At 46.0% G+C, this 22081-nt stretch overlaps 1 protein-coding gene across 6 annotated transcripts in view; it reads right to left on the bottom strand.

The window, feature by feature from the left end:
* plekhg4 (pleckstrin homology and RhoGEF domain containing G4) overlaps positions 1-21748 on the bottom strand; it is a 318289-nt gene extending 296541 nt beyond the window's left edge. For all 6 annotated transcript variants that reach the window (XM_085991271.1, XM_085991272.1, XM_085991274.1 and 3 more), the window contains exon 1: positions 21596-21748. In XM_085991271.1, the coding sequence (XP_085847397.1) occupies positions 21596-21607 (12 nt within the window). In that variant the 5' untranslated portion in view covers positions 21608-21748. The remainder of the gene's footprint in view (positions 1-21595) is intronic.
* Between the last annotated feature and the right edge of the window lie 333 nt (positions 21749-22081).

Below are 22081 nucleotides of genomic sequence, written 5' to 3'. Positions count from 1 at the left end.
ATTCAACCCATCATGTCTGTGCTGGTTCGTAGCTGGAACAATCTTACTGTCCTGCATTCGCCCCATAAATCTGCATCTTTCACCACTTCGAATGTTTGTCTATTTCTCCCTTAAAAAATGGATTCAACACTGACTCCCATGTCCAACACTTGCAACCATTTTTGAATCCAAACAACAAAAATTAACAGTAACATTAACCCTTTGTTTCCTATCTGTCAACTAACTTTCTATCCATGTTGCTACATTTCTTCATAACAAATGCCTGGATTTTTGTAATTGGCTTTTCGCAGGAAACCTCATTGAATGGGTTCTGAAAATTCATATGCACCACAACTACTGAATCCATTCCCTTTATCTATAGCAACCAATTTTCCTCTTTGAATGCCCAGTGGGCACCTAACAGACAGAGCAGACCTCCCGTGCGCTACACCCATAATTACTAAAATTCGCACAACTTCTTTGCACGGAGCATTTTGCATGGTCCAAACGTACTTCCGGCACAGGCCTGCCCACTGACTGGCCTTGCACCTAAATATCAGGCAGGACACAGAAGTGCTGACTGCTGCCGGTCAGCAGTCGCTGGAAGGGCAAAGGCATTTAGATCATTCTGGGAAAGAAGGTATAACTAAATTTAGAAACTTATCTGCTTCACCTTTGGCCTGCCCCCGGGACCGCCACAGACCCTCCAGTCCACAGTGGGTCCAGAGCAGGCCTTTGCACCATGATGGAGTGCCAACAGTCTAAGCCTAAGAAAATGAGGCAGAAGGCCATGAATAGCCTCTCCTGCCTCATTCTAACAGGAATACTGGGCCAGTGCACAACTACAAGTGCAGGTATATTTCGATCACTGGGAAAGCCCCAGGAAATCCCTGGGCAGCATAGAGGTGAGCAGAGACCTGACTCCACTAAGCCTTTTGATGGACTATTTACCAGTGGATGAGTGCACCCACAACAATACTCAAGCTTAACACTATCCAAAACAGAGCAGTTTTCTTGATTGGTGCCTCTGCAAACAACTCAATATCCACATCCACGCTCCCCCCAATCATGATTAGCGCATTGTGGCCGCAGTATGATTGATCTACAGGATGCACTACAACAACTCACCAAAATTACTTTGAAGCACCTCCATCCTCCTGTAACTTCTATTACTGAGAAGGACAAAAGCAGCAACATTGTGGGAACACCATCAATCCTATGCTCCTTCCAAGTCACACACGATCCTAACACGGACATCTATTGCCATTCCTTCATTGTTGCTGCATCAATATCCTGCAATACCCAACCCAACACCAGCATGCAGCAGTTCAAGAAGAAAGCTCAACACCACCTTCTCAGGGCAACAAGTCATGGGCAATAAATACAGCCCTGCCAACATCCTGAGGTAAAATAATGAAAAAAGACACACAAATTATCTAGGATTTCCCATATCACATAAATACCACACATCATAAGCTTTAGATTACACATTCCTTGTGAGCTTTTGCACTCCACTGGTTTCTCAGTGCTTAAGACTTCTGCAAGACTCCCACCTCGTCAAGGCCAAGGAGTCTTAACTTAACAAATTGCACCTCATCGCTCTTCTCTGCGCTGCTTCTACTCATGATGATCACTTTATATCACAATATATGACTTTTAGGGGTCTGAACTCAACTGACACGGAAAAACCCACCATGATGAGTTTTCTTATTCAGTTTCTAGGATGTGAAACACATTATCAGTATGATGCTTTATATTTGCTTACATACTGCTAGTGAAAGGCAAACAAACTTACTAACATTATGTTTCCCATAAATGCATTCACCAAGGTTTATCTCTTTGAAACGGTAACCTAATCTTAAACTAAGTACAGGAAACTCTTTTTTATCCTGCACCGACCGGACCGGCGTGGTGCCAGTTGATCAAAAAGTCCGGATTACAGAGGGATATACTTACCAAGGTACGAGAGCCCCGTACACGGCCACAGGTGCAGGAGCCCCGGTTACACGGCACTTGTGCAGAAGTCCCGGTTACACGACCACAGATCCAGGAACCCCGGTTACACGGCCACTAATATATAGTAAAACTTACCTGAACCTACTCCTGAATTTTGCCGGTTAAGAGAGATTTCTGGATATTTAGGTGCCGGTTAAAAGAGAGTTTCGGCTACCATAATGGAGATTGATGGCAATAAAGAAAGAACTTGCATTATATAGAGCTTATGGCGTCCCAAAGCATCACAATCAATGACATACTTTTGAAGTATAGTCAGTCATTCCTGTAGTTAGGGAAACCAAAAATACTATCAAAATATGTCATCATTATTAAAATACTCCTCCTCCAGGAAAAACATATGGGCCACACTCAACTTAAACTGATTTTTTATTACTTTTAAAAAGGATGGCATATATGCAAGTTAATAAGGCACCTGTCTTCCCCTACCCCATCACCTTATAGAATCAAAACATAATTCTATGCTAAATTGTTTCTTTAGAATGTGCAGCAATAGAACCAAAAACATTAGAGCGGATAGCAGCGCTCCATCCGCAATACATAGAAACATAGAAGATAGGAGCAGGAGTAGGCCATTCAGCCCGTCGAGCCTGCTCCGCCATTCAATGCGATCATGGCTGATCATCCAAATTCAGTGCCCGGTCCCTGCTTTCTCCCCATACTCCTTGATCCCTTTAGCCTTAAGAAATATATCCAACTCCTTCTTGAATATATTTAATGAACTGGCCTTCACCGCCTTCTGTGGTAGAGAGTTCCACAGGTTCACCACTCTCTGGGTGAAGAAATTCCTCCTCATTTCTGTCCTAAATGGCCTACCCCTTATCCTTAGACCGGTTCTGGACTCCCCGACCATCGGGAACATCCTTCCTCCATCTAGTCTGTCCAGTCCTGTCAGAATTTTATAAGTTTCAATGAGATCACCTCTCATTCTTCTAAACTCCAGCGGGTACAAGCCCAATCGACCCAATCTCTCCTCATACTTCATTCCTGCCATCCCAGGTATCAGCCTGGTGAATCTTCGCTGAACTCCTTCCATGGCAAGAACATCCTTCCTCAGATAAGGCGACCAAAACTGCACACAATACTCAAGATGTGGTCTCACCAAGGCCCTGTACAACTGTAGCAAGACATCCTTGCTCTTGTACTCAAACCCTCTTGCTACGAAGGCCAACATACCATTTGCCTCCTTAGCCGCCTGCTGCACCTGCATGCTTACCTTCAGCGACTGGTGCACAAGGACACCCAGGTCTCGTTGCACTTCCCCTTCTCCCAATCCATTGCCATTTAGATAATAATCTGCCTTCCTGTTTTTGCCACCAAAGTGGACAACCTCACATTTATCCACGTTATATTGCATCTGCCATGCTTCTGCCCAATCACCCAACATGTCCAAATCATCCTGGAGTTTCTCGACATCCTCCTCACAGCACACACGCCCACCTAGCTTTGTGTCATCTGCAAATTTGGAGATATTACATCTAGTTCCCTTGTCTAGATCATTAATATATATTGTGAATAGCTGGGGTTCAAGGACCGATCCCTGCGGTACCCCACTAGTCACTGCCTGCCACTCGGAAAAAGACCCGTTTATTCCAACTCTTTGCTTTCTGTCTGCCAACCAGTTCTCTATCCAAGTCAATACCTTGCCCCCAATCCCATGTGCCTTAACTTTACATGCTAATCTCTTATGCAGGACCTTATCGAAGGCCTTCTGAAAGTCCAGATACACCACATCCACTGGTTCTCCCTTATCTATTTTACCAGTTACATCCTCAAAAAATTCCAGTAGATTAGTCAAGCACGATTTACCTTTAGTAAAGCCATGTTGACTTTGTCCGATCCTGTCACTGTTTTCCAAGTGCTCTGCTGTCACATCTTTTATAATGGACTCTAGCATTTTCCCCACTACCGATGTCAGGCTTACCGGTCTGTAATTCCCCGTTTTCTCTCTACCACCTTTTTTGAATAGTGGGGTTACATTAGCTACCCTCCAATCCATGGGTACTGTTCCAGATTCCATCGATGTTGGAAGATGATCAGCAATGCATCTACTATTTCTAGGGCCACTTCCTTAAGTACCCTAGGATGTAGATTATCAGGCCCTGGAGATTTATCGGCCTTCAATCCCATCAATTTCCCTACAAATACTGATTTCTTTCAGTTCCTCCCTTTCATCAGACCCTATGTTCCCCGGCATCTCTGGGAGGTTATTTGTGTCCTCCTTTGTGAAGACAGAACCAAAATATGTATTTAGTTGGTCTTCCATTTCTTTGTTCCCCATTATAAATTCCCCTGATTCTGACTGCAAGGGACCTACGCTTGACTTCACCAATCTTTTTCTCTTCACATATCTATAAAAGTTTTTACAGTCAGTTTTTATGTTCCCTGCAAGCTTACTCTCATATTCTATTTTCCCCTTCTTAATTAATCCCTTTGTCCTCCTTTATTGAATCCTAAATTGCTCCCAATCCTCAGGATTATTGCTTTTTCTGGCCAATTTATATGTCCTCTCCTTGGATCTTATGCTATCCCTAATTTCCCTTGTTAGCCACGGTTGAGTCACCTTTTTTGTTTTATTTTTATGCCAAACTGGGATGAACAAATTCTGTAGTTCATCCATGCGGTCTTTGAATGTTTGCCATTGCCTATCCACCGTCAACCCTCTGAGTGACATTTCCCAATCAATCCTACCCAACTCGTGCCTCAGACCATCGTAGTTTCCTTTATTTAAATTGAGGACGCTTGTCTCTGAGTCAACTACTTCATTCTCCATCTTAATGAAGAATTCGATCATATTATGATCGCTCCGACCCAAGGGGCCTCGTACAACAAGATTGCGAATTAATCCTTTCTCATTACATAATACCCAGTCTAAGATGGCCTGATCTCTGGTTAGTTCCTCGACATATTGGTCCAGGAAACCATCCCTTAAACACTCCAGGAATTCCTCCTCCACAGTATTGTTACTAATTTGGTTAGCCCAATCTATATGTAGATTAAAGTCACCCATGATGACTGCTGTGCCCTTACTGCACGCTTCTTTAATTTCCTTTTTAATGCCATCCCCAACCTCTGCCTTACTGTTTGGAGGTCTATATGCCACTCCCACTAACGTTTTCTGCCCCTTGGTATTTCTCAATTCTACCCATACAGATTCCACATCATCAGAGCTAATATCCTTCCTTACAATTGTGTTAATCCCTTCTTTAACCAGTAATGCTACCCCGCCTCCCTTTCCTTTTTGCCTATCTTTCCTGAATATCGAATACCCCTAGATGTTGAGTTCCCAGCCTTGGCCATCCTTGAGCCACGTTTCCGTAATCCCAACCAAATCATATTCGTTTACCTCTATTTGCGCAGCCAATTCATCCACCTTATTACGAATGCTCCTCTTTGGGCAGAGACAAAGATGATGGATAAAAGCCATATAAAAATGTCAAAAGCTCCAGATTTGGTAATGTTAACTTTGGAAAAATGAAACAACTCTCAGGTCAGTTACCCCTATTTGTTCCAACATTTTAAAACATTAGTATCTCAGAATACATGGTTGCTTTCTAGTCAGGAGTAAGACAATAAAGCTAAGGCACTGCAGTAAATTTGTATTCACAATTCTACCATGTTAACAGATAGCCTACAGCGGTCAATTTAATTTACTAATGCAGACATTCTTCACACACTTCCTAAGGATGTATGTGAAGTTGTTTTTATTTTTATCTTTCAAAACTTAGCACAACTTAATTCCAAACACTGTAGTCTGATTAGAATTATGAAAACATGGTGTCTTGAGTAGTACATTTGCACAAGCCAACATCAATTTGAAGCAGTCAATTATACTTTGAAATGTATTTAAAGCGTTTTTTTAAAATTAAACCATTGAGTTTAAATCCGGTCCTGATGAACATAGGATTCAAGCTGCAATGACCCTTGAAATGAGCCAGGAATTCATTGTTTTGATCTAGTTCTATGGTCCACCATCACGAAACAGTGATGTAACAAACCAGGCAACAAGTCAATGAACCATGGCTCCTACTTCAAATACAGAGGTAAATGAGAAACCTGCAGACATATCATTTTTAAAGTCAGCATCACTTGTGAGGAAATAATATTAAAATGGAGGTTAATGAATGAACACAACACCTACATGATTTTTCCCAATTAAGTTAATCAAGTAAGTCACCGTCTTATCAAGTTACAAATGAATCAGTCTATGAATGGAAATATTAGCATATACAGTAATCACTTATTATGGTTTCCTTTTCTAATCCCAAATAGAACTTGAACGAACAGCATGTCACAGAGCTGGTGTAGCATTTTAGCCACATGGCACAATTTACAATAACTAACATACATGTTCAAGTTTACCACTAGTCGCTGTATTAAAATATACAAATTTCTACTTTAAGTCCATACAAAAGGCCATTCAATTATTCTGCCAATGCTGTGAACTGCAGAAATTTAAGTGCCAGGAAGCATAAGGAATGAATTGATTTATTATTTGTATAACTGAGAGACTACTAAGAAAGCAACTCCATATCCCACAGTTAAATAATTATGACCTCATTCGTGTGGAAACATGAAAAATATTTCCAGTTCTCATACCACAGGTGTGGCAGAGATAATAATTTGGAGTCATTTCTAAATTTACATCCCATAATGCATAATTATTCCCCAGAAACACTAATTCCAGCAGAGTGAGTATATCTATGTCTGAAATCACCTTGTTGATAACTTGCCTTGCATACTGATGATCAGTATATTTCTTCAGAAATTCCTGCAGCGAGTCATTTTCTAACTACAGCTAACTTGTGGATACAATTGCACAGATAACAGTGGGGGGGAAAAAAGCCGCTTCCAATGTGAAGTGTTATATAAATCAGGAGACTATAAAGCTCAGCACAGCAGAAATAAATAACAAATACAGCCCAAACAGAATTGAAGTTAATTTTTAAAAATCTGGAAATAAAAAGCTGGTACCAGTAAAAGTGACCATGAAGCTGTCGATTGTTGTAAAAATCCAACTGGTTCACTAACGTCCTTCAGGAAAAGAAACCTGCCATCCTTACCCGATTTGACATACCGGTGACTCCAGTTCCACATCAACGTGGTTAACTTTTAACTGCCCTCTGAAGTGGCCTAGCGAGCCACTCAGTTGCATCAAACCACTACAAAGAATAAGAGTAAAACCAGACAGACCACTCAACTGCAACCAAGGCACTGAATCATGACAGGAACACCCTGCAGAGTCCTCCTCACTAACATCTGGGGACTGGTCCCAAAGTTGGGGGAGCTGTCTCAGACTAGTTAAGCAACAGCCTGACAAGTCATACTCACAGAGTCAGACCTATCAGCCAACACCCCAGACTCCGGCAACACTATCCTTCGGCATATCGGGTCCCACCAGCAGGACAGACACACCAGAGGTGGGGGCATAGTGATATACAGTCAGGGAGGAGCAGCCCTGGGAGAATTCACCATTGACTCTGGACCCCATGATGTCTCATGGAGTCAGGCCAAACATGGCCAGAGAAACCTCCTGATTACTGCCTACCGCCCGTCCTCAGCTGACGTTTAACACCACTTGGAAGCAGTGTGGGTAACAAGGGCACCGATGTACTCTGGGTGGGATCTTCCATGCACATGGCCAATAGTGGCTCGGTAGTACCATCATTGACTGAGCTCACCGGGTCCGAAGGACTATCTGCCAGACTGGGCTTACAGCAGGTGGTGAGAGAAACAACACAAAGGAATAACCTACTTGACCTCGTTCTCACCAATTTGCCTGTCACGGATATGTCGGTCCATTACAGCATTTGAAGGAGTGACCACCACAAGTCCTTGTAGAAACCAAGTTCCAATGCTGAGTTTGAGTTCTGCCAGGACCACAGATCCAGACATCATTACAGCCTTGATCCAAACATGGACACAAGATCTGAATTCCAAAGGTGGGGCGAGAGTGACTGCACTTAATATTAAGGCAGCATTTGACCAAATGTGGCACCAAGGAGCTCTAGTATAACCTAAGTCAATGGGATTCAGGGGGAAAACTCTCCAGCATATGGCTGAGGTAAGATTCACTAAAGTGCTGCCTTGCAACTTTGCATTTTAAATAATAGAAGCTTCTCCAAACAGTACTTATACTCTAGTATAAATACTGTTTAAGCTTCCATTAAGGTGTCGGAAAATTGAGGGGAGACACTTTCCTTTTATAAAACCTTCTTTGAGTCGGGGGGGGGGGGGGGATTTGAAGGCCTATAGCATTTTCCCCGACTCACACATGCCCCAACGTTCATGCCTTCCTCCTACTGCTTCTTGTTGCATACGCTTCCAGCCTTCTTACCTCCACTGCTCTCCAGTCCCTCCAAGCGCCCATGACATTGCTGCTCCCTTGTGTTGCCTCCACTACTCCCACCTCCTGCTCTAAGCACCCATGGCTTTTCTTTCTCACTCCTGCTCCCACCTACATTCCCAAATGTCCATGCCTTTCTGTCCACCTCACGACAAAAAATGCCCTAACTATAATCTCCCAAAGTTCTCTAGATTCAGGAACTGATTTTTTAGATTGGAAAATTGCACTATTTAAGAACGGCGAGACAGGGAATCCAGGGAATTATAGACCAGTTAGCCGAACATCTGTTGTCAGGAAATTGCTAAAGTCTATAATTAAGGATAGGGTGACTGAACACCTCGAAAATTTTCAGTTGATCAGAGAGAGCCAGCATGGATTTGGGGTAGGTAGGTCATGCCTGACAAACCCGACTGAATTTTTTGAAGAGGTGACTAAAGTAGGGGACAATGGAATGTCTATAGATGTTAATTATATTTTGTCGGGAATGGTAGCATAGTGGTTGTGTTACTGGACTAGTAATCCGGAGGTCTGGATGAATAATCCGGAGCCAAGAGTTCAAATCCCACCACGGCAGCTGTGGAATTTAAATTCAGTTACAGGAAACTTTCGTTTAACCAGAGGTTAAAAGTCCAGAAAGCTCTATCTACCGGCAAAATTCAGGAGCCGTTTTCTATCAGTTTTTTTACTTCTCGTTGCTTTTTTTCCCCCCAGTCAGGCTCTGCAAGGTCTGTAGCTAAGCAACAGCTTCAGCTAGAGACGCTTGCAGCTGCAACCGACTGTTTTGAAGCTGTTGCTAAGCAACAGGGTTTGTTGATTCACACGGAGCTGAAAAGCTCTGTATGTTTTAACATTGCAGCTGGTTTATACGGCAGTTTTGATCTAACGGCACCAGCTCGGTCCCGTCAGTGCCGGATACCAGAAAGTTTCCTGTAATTAAATAAATCTAGAATAAAAAGCTAGCATCAGTAATGGTGTTCATGAAACTATCGGATTGTTGTAAAAAAAAAACATCTGGTTCACTAATGTCCTTTAGGGAAGGAAACCTGCCGTCCTTACCTGGTCTGGCCTATATGTGACTCCAGACCCACAGCAATGTGGTTGACTCTTAACTGACCTCGCAAGTCACTCAGTTGCAACAAACCGCTACAAGAAACAATGGGCCAGAAATTCAGGTCCCCACGGGTGAGTACGCACTGGGTACTCACGCGTAGGCCCAACGCAAGTGCCGGTTTCGTGCATGCACTGCGCATGCACGGGAAACCGGAACTTCCGTTCCCTTATAGGAAGGAGTTCACAGGTCAAACGCATGCGCCGGAGAGGCAGCACGTACGCCTGGAACTTCCGTTTTTTTTCCAGATTTCTTCGGGAGGGTAAGTCTCCAGGAGCTACGCTTTTAAAAAGCAGTCGCAAGGCCTGCTTTTAACAAGGTAAGTGGTGAATTAAGTAAAATTAAAACATTTTTTCCACAGGTTTATTATTTTTAAATACTTTAAAGAAAGGTAAGTTTATCTTTAGCCCTGTTAGAAACTGTAATTAATTTTTTCAAAAATGTAAATTATTGTTTAATAGTTATTTTATGTAATTTAGTTATTTTAAAAATGTGATTTAAAAAAATTTTTATTTGAAGTTTTAGTTATGTTTTGGGACTGAACTCTAATCATAGATTTGACAGGTCTTCCTGTCAAATCTATGAATAGAGATTCCTTGCTACAATTGGCTCTCCATGGCCCACGTGATCCCAGGGGACGCTTCGAACTAACTGCGCCCCTGGGATACGCAAGCACTGCGTGCCGGCAGTTGGAACAGGCCCAGGATCGGAATCCCACGCGGGCCCACAGCACAACGGCCAGCGCGCTAGGTAAGTGCAGGTCAGAGGCTTGCACCCGCGGGAAGCCTCCGACCAGAATTTCTGGGCCATTAATAAGAATAAAAAAGGAGACACCATCCGGCATCGACCTCGGCACCGGCTTCGAACTTGACAACGGCCCACCCAGCCCAGTCGACCCTGCAAAGTCCTCCTCACTAACATCTGGGGACTTGTGCCAAAATTGGGAGAGTTGGCTCACAGACTAGTCAAGCAACAGCCTGACATAGTCATACTAACAGAATCGTACCTTTCTGCCAATGTCCTAGACTCCTCCAACACCAGCCCTAGGTATGTCCTGTCCCACCGGCAGGACAGACCTACCAGAGGTGGGGGCACAGCGGTATACCGTTGGGAGAGCGTGGCCCTGAGAATCCTCAACATTTGATTCCGGATTCCATGAAGTCTCATGGCATCAAGTCAAGCATGGGCAAAAAATCCCTGCTGATTACCACCTACCACCCTCCCTCAGCTGATGAATCAGTATTCCTCCATGTTGAACACCACTTGGAAGAAGCACTGAGAGTAGCAAGGGCACAGAATGTACTCTGGGTGGGGAACTTAAATGACCATCACCAAGAGTGGCTCGGTAGCACCACTACTGACCAAACTAGCCAAGTCCTGAAGAACATAGCTGCCAGACTGGTGGCGAGAGAACCAACACGAGGGAAAAACCTACTTGACCTTGCCCTCACCAATCTATCTCTCACAAATGCATCTTTCCATGACAGTATTGGTAGCAGTGACCATCGCACAGTCCTTGTGGAGATGAAGTCCCATCTTCATACTGAGGACATCCTCCATCGTGTTGTGTGACACTACCACCGTGCTAAATGGGATAGATTCAGAACAGATCTAGCAGCTCAAAACTGGGCATCTATGAGGCGCTGTGGACCATCAGCAGCAACAGAGTTGTATTCCACCACAATCTGTAACCTCATGGCCCGGCATATCCCTCACTCTACCATTATCAAGCCAGGGGACCAACCCAGGTTCAATGAGGAGAGCAGAAGAGCATGCCAGGAGCAACACCAGGCGTACCTAAAAATGAGGTGCCAACCTGGGGAAGCTGCAACACAGGACTATATGCATGCTAAACAACGGAAGCAGCCTGCTATACACAGAGCTAAGCGATCCCACAACCAACGGATCAGCTCAAAGCTCTGCAGTCCTGCCACATCCAGTCGTGAATGGTGGTGGACTATTAAACAACTGATAGGAGGAGCAGGCTCTGTGAACATCCCCATCCTCAATGATGGCGGAGCCCAGCACGCAAGTGCAAAAGACAAGGCTGAAGCATTTGTCACCAACTTCAGCCAGAAGTGCCGAATGGATGATCCATCTCGGCCTCCTCCTGAGGTCGATTGGGCTTATACTCGCTGGAGTTTAGAAGAATGAGAGGGGATCTCATTGAAACTTATAAAATTCTAACAGGACTAGACAGACTGGATGCAGGAAGGATGTTCCCGATGGTCGGGGAGTCCAGAACCAGGGGTCACAGTCTAAGGATAAGGGGTAAGCCATTTAGGACAGAGATGAGGAGGAATTTCTTCACCCAGAGAGTGGTGAACCTGTGGAATTCTCTACCACAGAAGGCAGTAGAGGCCAATTCATTAAATATATTCAAGAAGGAGTTGGATATATTTCTTAAGGCTAAAGGGATCAAGGGATATGGATGATCAGCCATAATCTCATTGAATGGTGGCGTAGGCTCAAGGGGCCGAATGGCCTACTCCTATCTTCTATGTTTCTATGTTTCCCCACCATCACAGAAGCCAATCTTCAGCCAATTCAATTCACTCCACGTGATATCAAGAAACGGCTGAGCGCACTGGATATAGCAAAGGCTATAGGCCCCTGCTGTCGTGCTGAAGACTTGTACTCCAGAACTAGCTGTGCCAGTACAGCTACAATACTGACATCTACCTGACAATATGGAAAACTGCACAGGTATGTCCTGTTCACAAAAAACATGACAAATCCAATCCGGCCAATTGCAGCCCCATTAGTCTACTCTCAATCATCAGCAAGGTGGTGGAAGGTGTTGTCCCCCCCCCCCCCACTTCAGTTACAAAATTAAGAAACCTCCTCAAATTCCCATAAAAGAAACTGCTGCTACAAACCACCAGGCTGTTGAAGCCACTGGTGCTGAATGATGATTAAAAAAGCTCGGGTGCCCACTGTCAAATGGTGGGTTGTGTTTCGTAGATTCTACAGCAAATGACTGAAGGCTCCTGTTCAGCCAGCTACTTTGTGCTCGCTGATGAGCTTGCAGCACAAGTGTTGTACTCCACCAGGCAACACTGCACATTCCAATTCAGCGTAAAGCATTGTACCAAACTCAGGTGCCATGATCACATCACAGTGCACTTCCTCCTGCACTTACTCATTTACTGTCACAGTGCAACTTTAATGGTGCAGAGTTTTCACCTGCTTAGAGTCACTGGCCTAGAAATCGAGTTGGTAGCGCCGGCGCTGAGCGCCTAAAGAGACCTAGAATTGGGGCGATGCCCTATGTTGGGGCGGCGCTATGATGATAGCGACAACTCAGATATTGACTATACATTTAGCGCCTGCGCGCGCCCGCGAGCGCAAGCAGTTCATGACGTCATTTCAGTGTGCAACGCCTTCTAGGAGCGCCTGAGCGCATATTGGGTGGCGCCTGGAGCCTTAGCGCCCAGCGCTATTAGTGACATTTCGAGGGAGGGCTAACAGGCCCTTCTCGGAGTAGGGGGGCGCTATTTAAAGGGGACAGCTTTAGTGCAGAATCTTCTGCCACTTGGCCTGCTCATTGCGATCGTTGCTAGAGTTGGCGAGCTAATGTGGAGCGGAGTTCTGGGAATTTAGCTTTACAGTACTTGGGTCCTTCAAACCTGTCCGAAGCACTTGCAGCACTACACCTAAAAGCCTTTTGACCAACTGGCATCGGAATGAGAGCTTGGTTGGAGGGTAACGGCCTCATCGCCCAACACTGTGAAGGGGCAGAGAGACGGCGGGAGAGGGGGCCGGGATTGGCCAGAAGGAGGTGGGGCAATGGAGGTCGGCCAATCCGACGGGAAACTGCGAGGGTCTTTAGGCAGCAGGTGACAAGCCTTGACATGTCGGAGGAGCAGTGTTTGGGAAGGCTCCGATTCTGGAGGGACATTGTTACTGATCTGTGCCACCTGCTTGGTCAGGATCTGCAGCCGCGTGAACGCTGCAGAACCTCTCTGTCCGTGATGGCTAAACTGACTGATGGCCTCCATTTTTAGGCCAACAGATCCTTTCAGTCAGCCATTGTGGACATTGCGACTGTCGCTCAGGTTGCAGTCCACTGTTGCATCCGGCAAGTTACAGATGCCCTTTATAGGCTAAGGCGTCAATTCATTACCTTCCCTCGGACCCTGCACAAGCAGGCAGAGGGCGCGCAGGGTGTCACTTCTATTGCGGACTTCCCCATGGTGCAGGGGGCGAGTGACAGCACACACGTGGCTTTGAGGGCGCCATGCCATCATCCTTAGGACTTGCGCAACCGCAAGGGGTTCCGCTCCCTCAACATGCAGCTGGTCTGTGACCACCGCCAAATCATCATGGCAGTCACCGCGCATTTCCCAGGGTGCAGACACGATGCCTTTATCCTGCGGTTGACCTCAGTTTGTTACCTTTTTGAGGGGATGCCTCGAAGACAAGGCTGGCTTACTGGGGACAAGGGCTATCCTCTCTGGTCATGGCTGATGACAACACTCCGTGTGGCCGACACCCCAGCAGAAGAGCTGATCAGTAGCGGCCATCAGGCGACCAGGCACAGTAAACAGCACACTATTGGTGTTGTCAAAAAGCGTTTCCAATGTCTGGAAGATTCGGGGGGGATCCCTGCAGTACTCGCCGCAGCAAGTGGGACACATCGTCGTCGTCTGCTGCATGCTCCACAACTTGGCGAATCGACGCACCCAGCCAATTCCAGCTGTTCCTCAACGACCAGCAGAGCAGGCGGAGGAGGAGGAGTATGAGGAGGAGGAGGAAGAGCAGGCGGAGGAGGAGGAAGAGCAGGCGGAGGAGGAGGAGGAAGATGGAAGGGCTGCTGAAAGCCATACATCAGAGGCTCATCTGGACTCGTGTCGAGACCCCTGTGGCGGAATGATGAGAGTCTTAACTCATGCGCACTTTGGATGTTTGAGGGCCTCTGAATGCCAGCATCACTGAAACTAGTCACATGCACCATGCCACATTGAAACTTCTGTTTAGTGGCACAAAAGTCTTTCATTACAGCTAAACAACGTAATGTCAACAGAAACCATAACTTTCAAAATAACTGAACTGTTCGGCCAAGCCGCAAAACTCAACAAACCTTCTGCCGATATATAAACAGGTGAGGCTGCCCTTGAATTTGGACAAACAAATGTCTCAGCACCTCCCTCTACAACTGGTCCCTTGAGGGAGAACGACTTCCCTTTCGCGCCCGGCCCCTTCCCTCCCTGCTGCTCCTATGTAATTGGACCCCAGTGGCGGCCTCAAGGCTGGGGGACGCCTGCTGACTGTCTGGATGCGCAGAAGCCCGAGGGACAGCCTGGCCGACCTCTGGGCTTGGAGTGTGCGGACGCAGGATGCTTGATGTGACCATGGCTGGAAGCAGTGTGGCCTGCAGGTGGTGGCAGCTGCAATGCAGGCGTCCCAGCGCTGACATGTGCAGTGGTCTCCTGCCGAGAGAGGACACCTGCACCATGGTCGGACGACACACTGGCTATCTGAGGGGAGCGGCTCGGCTCATCCGCCACAATCGCATGCTCCACTGATTCCTGGCCTTGTATGGGACTGGAAGGGCCCGGGGTGATCCTAACTGATGCAGAGAGGGTGGCTACAGTGAGAGATCGCGTTGCGTCAATCTGGCTGTGGAGGAGCCCAGCAAGTGACTGCGTGGCAACAGTGAGGACCTGTGTGCCAGGTGCCAGTGCTTCGGAGAAGGCCTGGACAGTTCTTCCCATTGCTTCGGACAAGGCAGGTGCCGACCGCTCCACTGCCTCGGACAAGCCCTGCACAGGCCTTTCCAGGGATTGTCCGAAGCCCTGAACAGTCCTTTCCATAGCCGACTCAAAGCCGTGGACAGTCCTCTCCATTGTTGGGCCGAAGCCTTGGATAGTCCTGTCCATTGTTGCCCCGAAGCCCTGGATAGACCTGTCCATTGTTGCCCCGAACACCTGGAGAGTCCTGTCCATTGTTGCCCCAAAGCCCTGGAGAGTCCCCTCCATTGTTGCCCCGAAGTCCAACATACTCTTAGCCAATGAATCTATTGACTCAGGCATCTTCTCCACTGCAGCCATCAGCTCCGTGTGTCTGACCCGGACCTGTTTGCTCATCTCAGCCAGGCGACGCACCTCATCTGCACTCTGTGCAGCAGTCATCACGACCTGCCTTGCCCTCCGGGGAGACGGTGGCCGAACTTGCCTATCCCCCGTGCGTTGCTGCATGCCGCTTGGTCCGGCAACTGGTTCATCCTCAGAGCACCCCCCCCTCCCCTCCAGGGGACTACTATCCCCAGTCTGTAGATGTGTCAGCTCCCGGGATTCTGCAATGGCTGGTCCGGATTCCTCCTGGTCCTCGCCTCCGGTGGCACTGGCACTGGCAGCTTCAGCACGTTGAGCCCGAGTTGGTGCTGCTTCATCTGAAAGTGCGAGGTGGAAGAGTGGCTTTAGCAAAAGGACAGCTTTGCTGAAAGGCATGCCAGATTGCGGCAAGGCTCTGACATGGCTGAACACTGAGGATGCATGCTGGCGGGGAGACCAAGTGGAAGGCAACAGCTGAAAAAGGTGAGTCTTACCCTCGCTGTCGGTAATGGGGTCGGCAGATGCAGTGGTCACAGGACCAGACAGACGTCCTCCAAGTATCTGGTGCACTCTCTCCTCCAGATCCGTGAGAGTGACCACTTGTGCAGGTCCGCCACCGGTTCGACGCTGCTCCTTTCGGATCATCGCCAGCTTGGACTGCAGGGGAAAGAAGGGGAAGTTCTGTAACATGATGCCTTGAGAGATCATCGCATGCCCCCCATGGTGCAAGAGCCCTTACATGATGCCTTGAGAGATCATCGCATGCCCCCCATGGTGCAAGAGCCCTTACATGAGGCCTTGAGACATCTGTCCGTGTGTGTGCCCAGAAAGGGCCATGGGTGCATGCTGACAGATGGCCATTGGGGCATTTGCAGCAGGGTGCCCGAAGTCAGCTGCAGATGGAGGGAATCAGAAGATTGCTAAACCATCACTCACCCTAACGATCTGTGTGAGGTCGTTGAATTTCTTCCTGCACTGAACAGGGGTCCTGGTCGCCATGCTGCTGGAGTTGACCCTCACAGCAACCTCCCTCCAAGATCGTCGGTAAGCCTTCTGATTCGGCCTCTTGCCATTATCCGGATACAGGACCTCTCGACGGCGTTCAACTGCAGCCACCAACTGGTCCAGAGCCTCAGTGCTGAAGCGCTCTGCTCTCTGTCTAACCTTCTCCATGCTGAACAAGTTTGTACCGCCAGACAAGGGCGAGCGCCGAATCTGAGGCCTACAAGGCGTTGGGTGTTGAAGCTCAGGCTGACTGACCCACCCCTTTAAGAGCCGGCCGGCGCCTGGAGGTCTCGTCGTTTCCTGTAATTGAGATCACCTGCGCTGCGCCCGTCCGCATCGATATTGAGTAGCGCCTGAACTTTTGCGCCTTAAGAGCACCGTGCAACGGCTGAATTAGCGCCTCAATCCCCTTTGGGGGCGATGCAACCCAATATCTCGCCAGGCAGCGATAACTTTCGTCTGGCTATAAACTTAGCGCTCCGCCAGTTCTAACGCCTCAAGCGAGGCTATACCCAATTTCTAGGCCATAGAGTCAAAGAGTTATACAGCACAGAAAGAGGCCCTTCGGCCCATCACGTCCACGCCGGCCATCAAGCCGTGTCTAATCTAATCCCATTTTCCAGCATTTGGTCCATAGCCTTGTATGCTATGGCATTTCAAGTGCTCATCCAAATGCTTCTTGAATGTTGAGGGTTCCTGCCTCTACCACCCTTTCAGGCAGTGAGTTCCAGATTCCAACCACCCTCTGGGTGAAAAAGTTTTTCCTCAAATCCCCTCTAAACCTCCTGCCCCTTACCTTGAATCTATGCCCCCTTGTTATTGACCCCTCTACTAAGGGGAAAAGTTCCTTTCTATCCACCCTATCTATGCCCCTCATAATTTTGTATACCTCAATCAGGTCCCCCCTCAGCCTTCTCTGCTCTAAGGAAAACAACCCCAGCCTGTCCAGTCTCTCTTCATAGCTGAAGCGCTCCAGCCCAGGTAACATCCTGGTAAATCTCCTCTGCACCCTCTCCAAAGCAATCACATCCTTCCTATAGTGTGGCGACCAGAACTGCACACAGTACTCCAGCTGTGGCCTTACCAGCGTTTTGTACAGCTCCATCATAACCTCCCTGCTCTGATATTCTATGCCTCGGCTAATGAAGGCAAGTATCCCATATGCCTTTTTAACCACCTTAGCCACCTGTTCTGCTGCCTTCAGGGATCTATGTACATGCACACCAAGGTCCCTCTGATCCTCTGTCTTTCCTAGGGTCTTACCATTCATTGTGTATTCCCTTGCCTTGTTAGTCCTTCCAAAATGCATCACCTCACACTTTTCAGGGTTAAATTCCATTTGCCACTGTTCCGCCCATCTGACCAACCCATCTATATCGTCCTGTAGCCTGAGGCTTCACGCCTCGCTATTTACCACCCCACCAATTTTCGTGTCATCTGCTAACTTACTGATCATACCTTTTACATTCACATCCAAATCATTAATGTAGACCACAAACAGCAAGGGACCCAGCACCGATCCCTGCGGTACCCCACTGGACACAGGCTTCCAGTCACAAAAACAACCTTCCACCATCACCCTCTGCCTTCTGCCACTAAGCCAGTTTTGGATCCAATGTGCCAAGGCACCCTGGATCCCATGGGCTCTTACCTTCCTGACCAGTCTCCTATGCGGGACTTTATCAAAAGCCTTACTGAAATCCATGTAAACCACATCCACTGCACTACCCTCGTCCACACACCTAGTCACCCCCTCGAAAAATTCAATCAAATTGGTCAGACATGATCTTCCCTTGACAAAGCCATGCTGGCTATCCCTAATTAATCCCTGCCTCTCCAAGTGGAGACCAATTCTGTCCCTCAGAATTTTTTCCAATAATTTCCCTACCACTGATGTTAGGCTCACTGGCCTGTAATTCCCTGGTTTATCCTTACTACCCTTCTCCAGTCCTCCCCTGTGGCCAGAGAGGTTCTGAAAATTTGTGTCAGAGCCCCTGCAATCTCCTCCTTTGCCTCACATAGTAGCCTGGGATACATCTCATCCGGGCCTGGGGATTTATCCACTTTTAAGCCTGCTAAAACCGCTAGTACCTCCTCCCTCTCGATGCTAATATGTTCAAGTATATCACAGTCCCCCTGCCTGATTTCTATGTCCACATCGTCCTTCTCCATAGTGAACACAGATGCAAAAAATTCATTTAAAACCCCACCTACATCCTCTGGCTCTACACCCAGTTTGCCACTTTGGTCCCTAATGGGCCCTACTCTTTCCCTAGTTATCCTCTTGCCCTTAATATACTTATAAAACACCTTAGGATTTTCCTTTATTTTGCTCGCCAGTGTTATTTCATGGCCCCTCCTCACTCTCCTAATTTCTTTTTTTAAGTATCCCCCTGCACTTTTTATACTCCTCTAGGGCTTCCTCTGTCTTTAGTCCTTTGTATCTGCCAAAAGCCCCCCTTTTTTTCCTAATCCATTCTCGTATATCCCTTGACATCCAAGGTTCCTTGGGCTTGTTGGTCCCACCCTTGACCTTTACGGGAACATGTTGCCATTGTACTCTCTCAATTTCCTTTCTGAAAACTGATGGTGGAAGATACTTTTGTAAAGAAACATACTATATGAAGTAGAATTATCCCCATAGGAGGGCACGTAGCAAAGAGAACTGAAAGACCTTGTATGCACAAGTACAGCTGGGACAAAAAGGCAACAACGTCGCTGAGGGGTAGCCTGGTGTGAATGTATGCAGACCTGACAAAAATATCTGGACTAGAGGTTCAAGTAAACAATCCAAGCTAATGTAAAAGGATAAGAAGGCAAGACTGGGACATCTGAGAGGAGGGATGCCAGAGAAGGTTGTATAATCTAAACATGATCATTTATTTTTTTTAAAAACTAAAACCTAAGCCTTCTTTGAATTAAATTGATCTAGTGCTAGACGTTGGCTGGAATGCAGATGAATAGTAAGGGGAATACAGGTGAAATGCAGAGGTACAGGGAAACTAAGGCGTAGACATGGAAACGGCTGAAGACCACTGATAGACCAGGAATCTTCAGGAGTGTCAAATCTGGTGAAACTTACAAAAATCATGACATTTTAAAGCATTAGCAATGTCCAAAAAAAAGTAAAACCTGACTAGAAATTATTGTTTGGCCATTACTTACACACTGGACCAACATTTCTTGTTCCTCTATCTACTGGCAGTACTCTCATTTCAGCAATGAGAACTACCAGTGGGAAGTTTGAAGTATTTTAACAGGCCTCTTAACTGCTATGAGTGGAAAATATTAGCAACAAAAAGGCCATGATGGTTCTGCCAGCAGTAAGTCCTATTATACATTCATTACCCAGATATGTTCCTGCAACATGCGAGCAGGAAGCAGTACTTGTATTCTGTGTTTATATTTATTAAAACTAGTTTCCACCACCACCACCAAAAACACCTGGGGGTGAACTTCCACAGGGGTTCTCCTGCTCATCCACCGTAACTTTGGCAGAAGTGCAACGGAAACCCAAAAAAGCAGCATTATGGCATGGATGAGCAGGAGAACCCCTCACAGATTCACCTTCTTAATTATTGGCAGCATAAAACTCTCCCCACAAAACTTTATAGGTGGTGTAAAGCTCTTATTCCACCTGAAAACATTACATTGCATCATAGGTAGTGTAATACTCTTTTCCCCCACCCCCCTCAAAAAAATTGTATTGTAAGTGGTAAAAAATCTTCCTTCCCCCCGCACCACCCCCCCCCCCCACCTATTGAAAGGTGACAATTTTTTTTACTTCATTCGAACATTTCATTATAGGTGAAAATAAACTCTTCCCTTACCAAAATATTTAATTATAGGTAGTATACAACTCCCCCCACCCCAACAGTTAATTATAGATGGGATAAAACCCTTCGATCGTTTTTCCACTACTGTAACATTTTCAAAATAACTGAGCTGCAAATATGATACTTCGAGACAGTAATTCTTTATGGACGCTGGACAACAAATCAAATGCAATGTAAAGCAGACACAATTAAAATGTTAGCTCCCTATGCTATTTTTACTCTGTTCTTCATTCCACCTGGATAGTTTCCAGAACAAATAAAAGACATTGTTGGAAGTTGAAGAGAGGTTCTCTGTTCAGTCCATCTTCTGCCAGCCTGACAGCAACAACGTGCGTGCTCGTTCATGAACAAATAGGAATTTAATTGGATATCCTGATGGGGTCAAACTCCTTTCACTCTCAGTCCGAATAACAGAACAAGCCTGTTTGGAATTAAGTGGAAAAAATAGCAATGTAGGCTACTATCAGACTGTAAACATGTGTGGAAGTATGAAAAACCACAGGATGAGAGAATGTGTTTTAGTTGCTCATCACCACTAAATCTAATTCCCAAACTGTATCTCCATTCCTAGCATAAATAAAGGCAGTGAATATAGTTATCAACAAATGTCAGAAACACATCAGCATGCACAGATTCAGAGTATCACAAACTTGCTAAGAAGTTATTGCCTGAGCTTACTCTCCCACAGTTCTTAGCTAAATGGAATCCCTACCTAAGTAATGAAGGGCAACAAATGCCAGAAATCTGAATTTTCAGTTCTGATGCAACAAAATAAAAAAAACAATAAATTACAATTCCTTCTGTTCACAGTGTGATGTTCTTTACAGCTGCTACCTCCAGCTATTCAACAGTGTTAACGGAGCACCAGTAAAGCAAAGCTACAATTCAACTGTGTATATTTGTTAGAATTAATTCATGCAGTATATGAAGAAGCCATTTATCACAAGCATTTGCCGCATTTCTAAAAACATTAGTGCAAGAACGATGGGGAAAAAATGCATCAAGCTTTTTCATTATAAAGTTCACAGCAACTTTCCTGCTATATAGCATGCACAACAAAACAACACAATAAAGGTTTTTGCCTTTTACAACAGGCCACAATCCTACTGATCAGAAAGTGTCTGTGAAGACGGACAAACTCCTGTCCAGTGGGATTAGGTTGTTACACAAACACAGAGTGAACACAACATCAATAATCCTTTCACAACGAGGAATCAAAATATACAGGATACAAAAGGGCTGAAATCTGTACCATTTTCTGCATGACATTCTATCTTTTCCAGTTGTATTTTCCAATTTGACATTTCCCTTTTCCCTCCTTGGCACCGGGATAGTTCCTTAAGAATACTGATCACTGCTAAAGTTGATGGATACAGTGTAGCACATCAGCACCCAGACCGTGCAGCTGTGATCCAGCCTTTTGCCCGCCCCCTCTCAAGGCTGCCAGCAATTCTAACTCATGACACATATGGTCGGTTGGGGACCTATGTAAGGAGACTCCGACAACCAACAGTCATTGCAGAATAAACAAAAGTACTGTTTTCAGAATGTACAAAGACTTAAATAATTAACTGGTGAGTTGTTTTAAAATAGCTTAAAAGTAAAATAATTTTTTGTTTTATTAGTTGTCTTAACCCTCTAAAAATATAAAGCAAAAAAAAGTACTGTGAAGACAACAATGTGATTAAAATATGAAAATTCAATATGCAAAAGTGCCCTGTAATAATGCATACCAATA

The sequence above is a fragment of the Somniosus microcephalus genome, chromosome 6 (genome assembly GCF_052327205.1).
Source record: "Somniosus microcephalus isolate GS21.2 chromosome 6, FLI_Smic_1.0, whole genome shotgun sequence".
Classification (NCBI taxonomy): Eukaryota; Metazoa; Chordata; class Chondrichthyes; order Squaliformes; family Somniosidae; genus Somniosus; species Somniosus microcephalus.
This window is presented reverse-complemented; position numbering and strand designations above follow the sequence as displayed.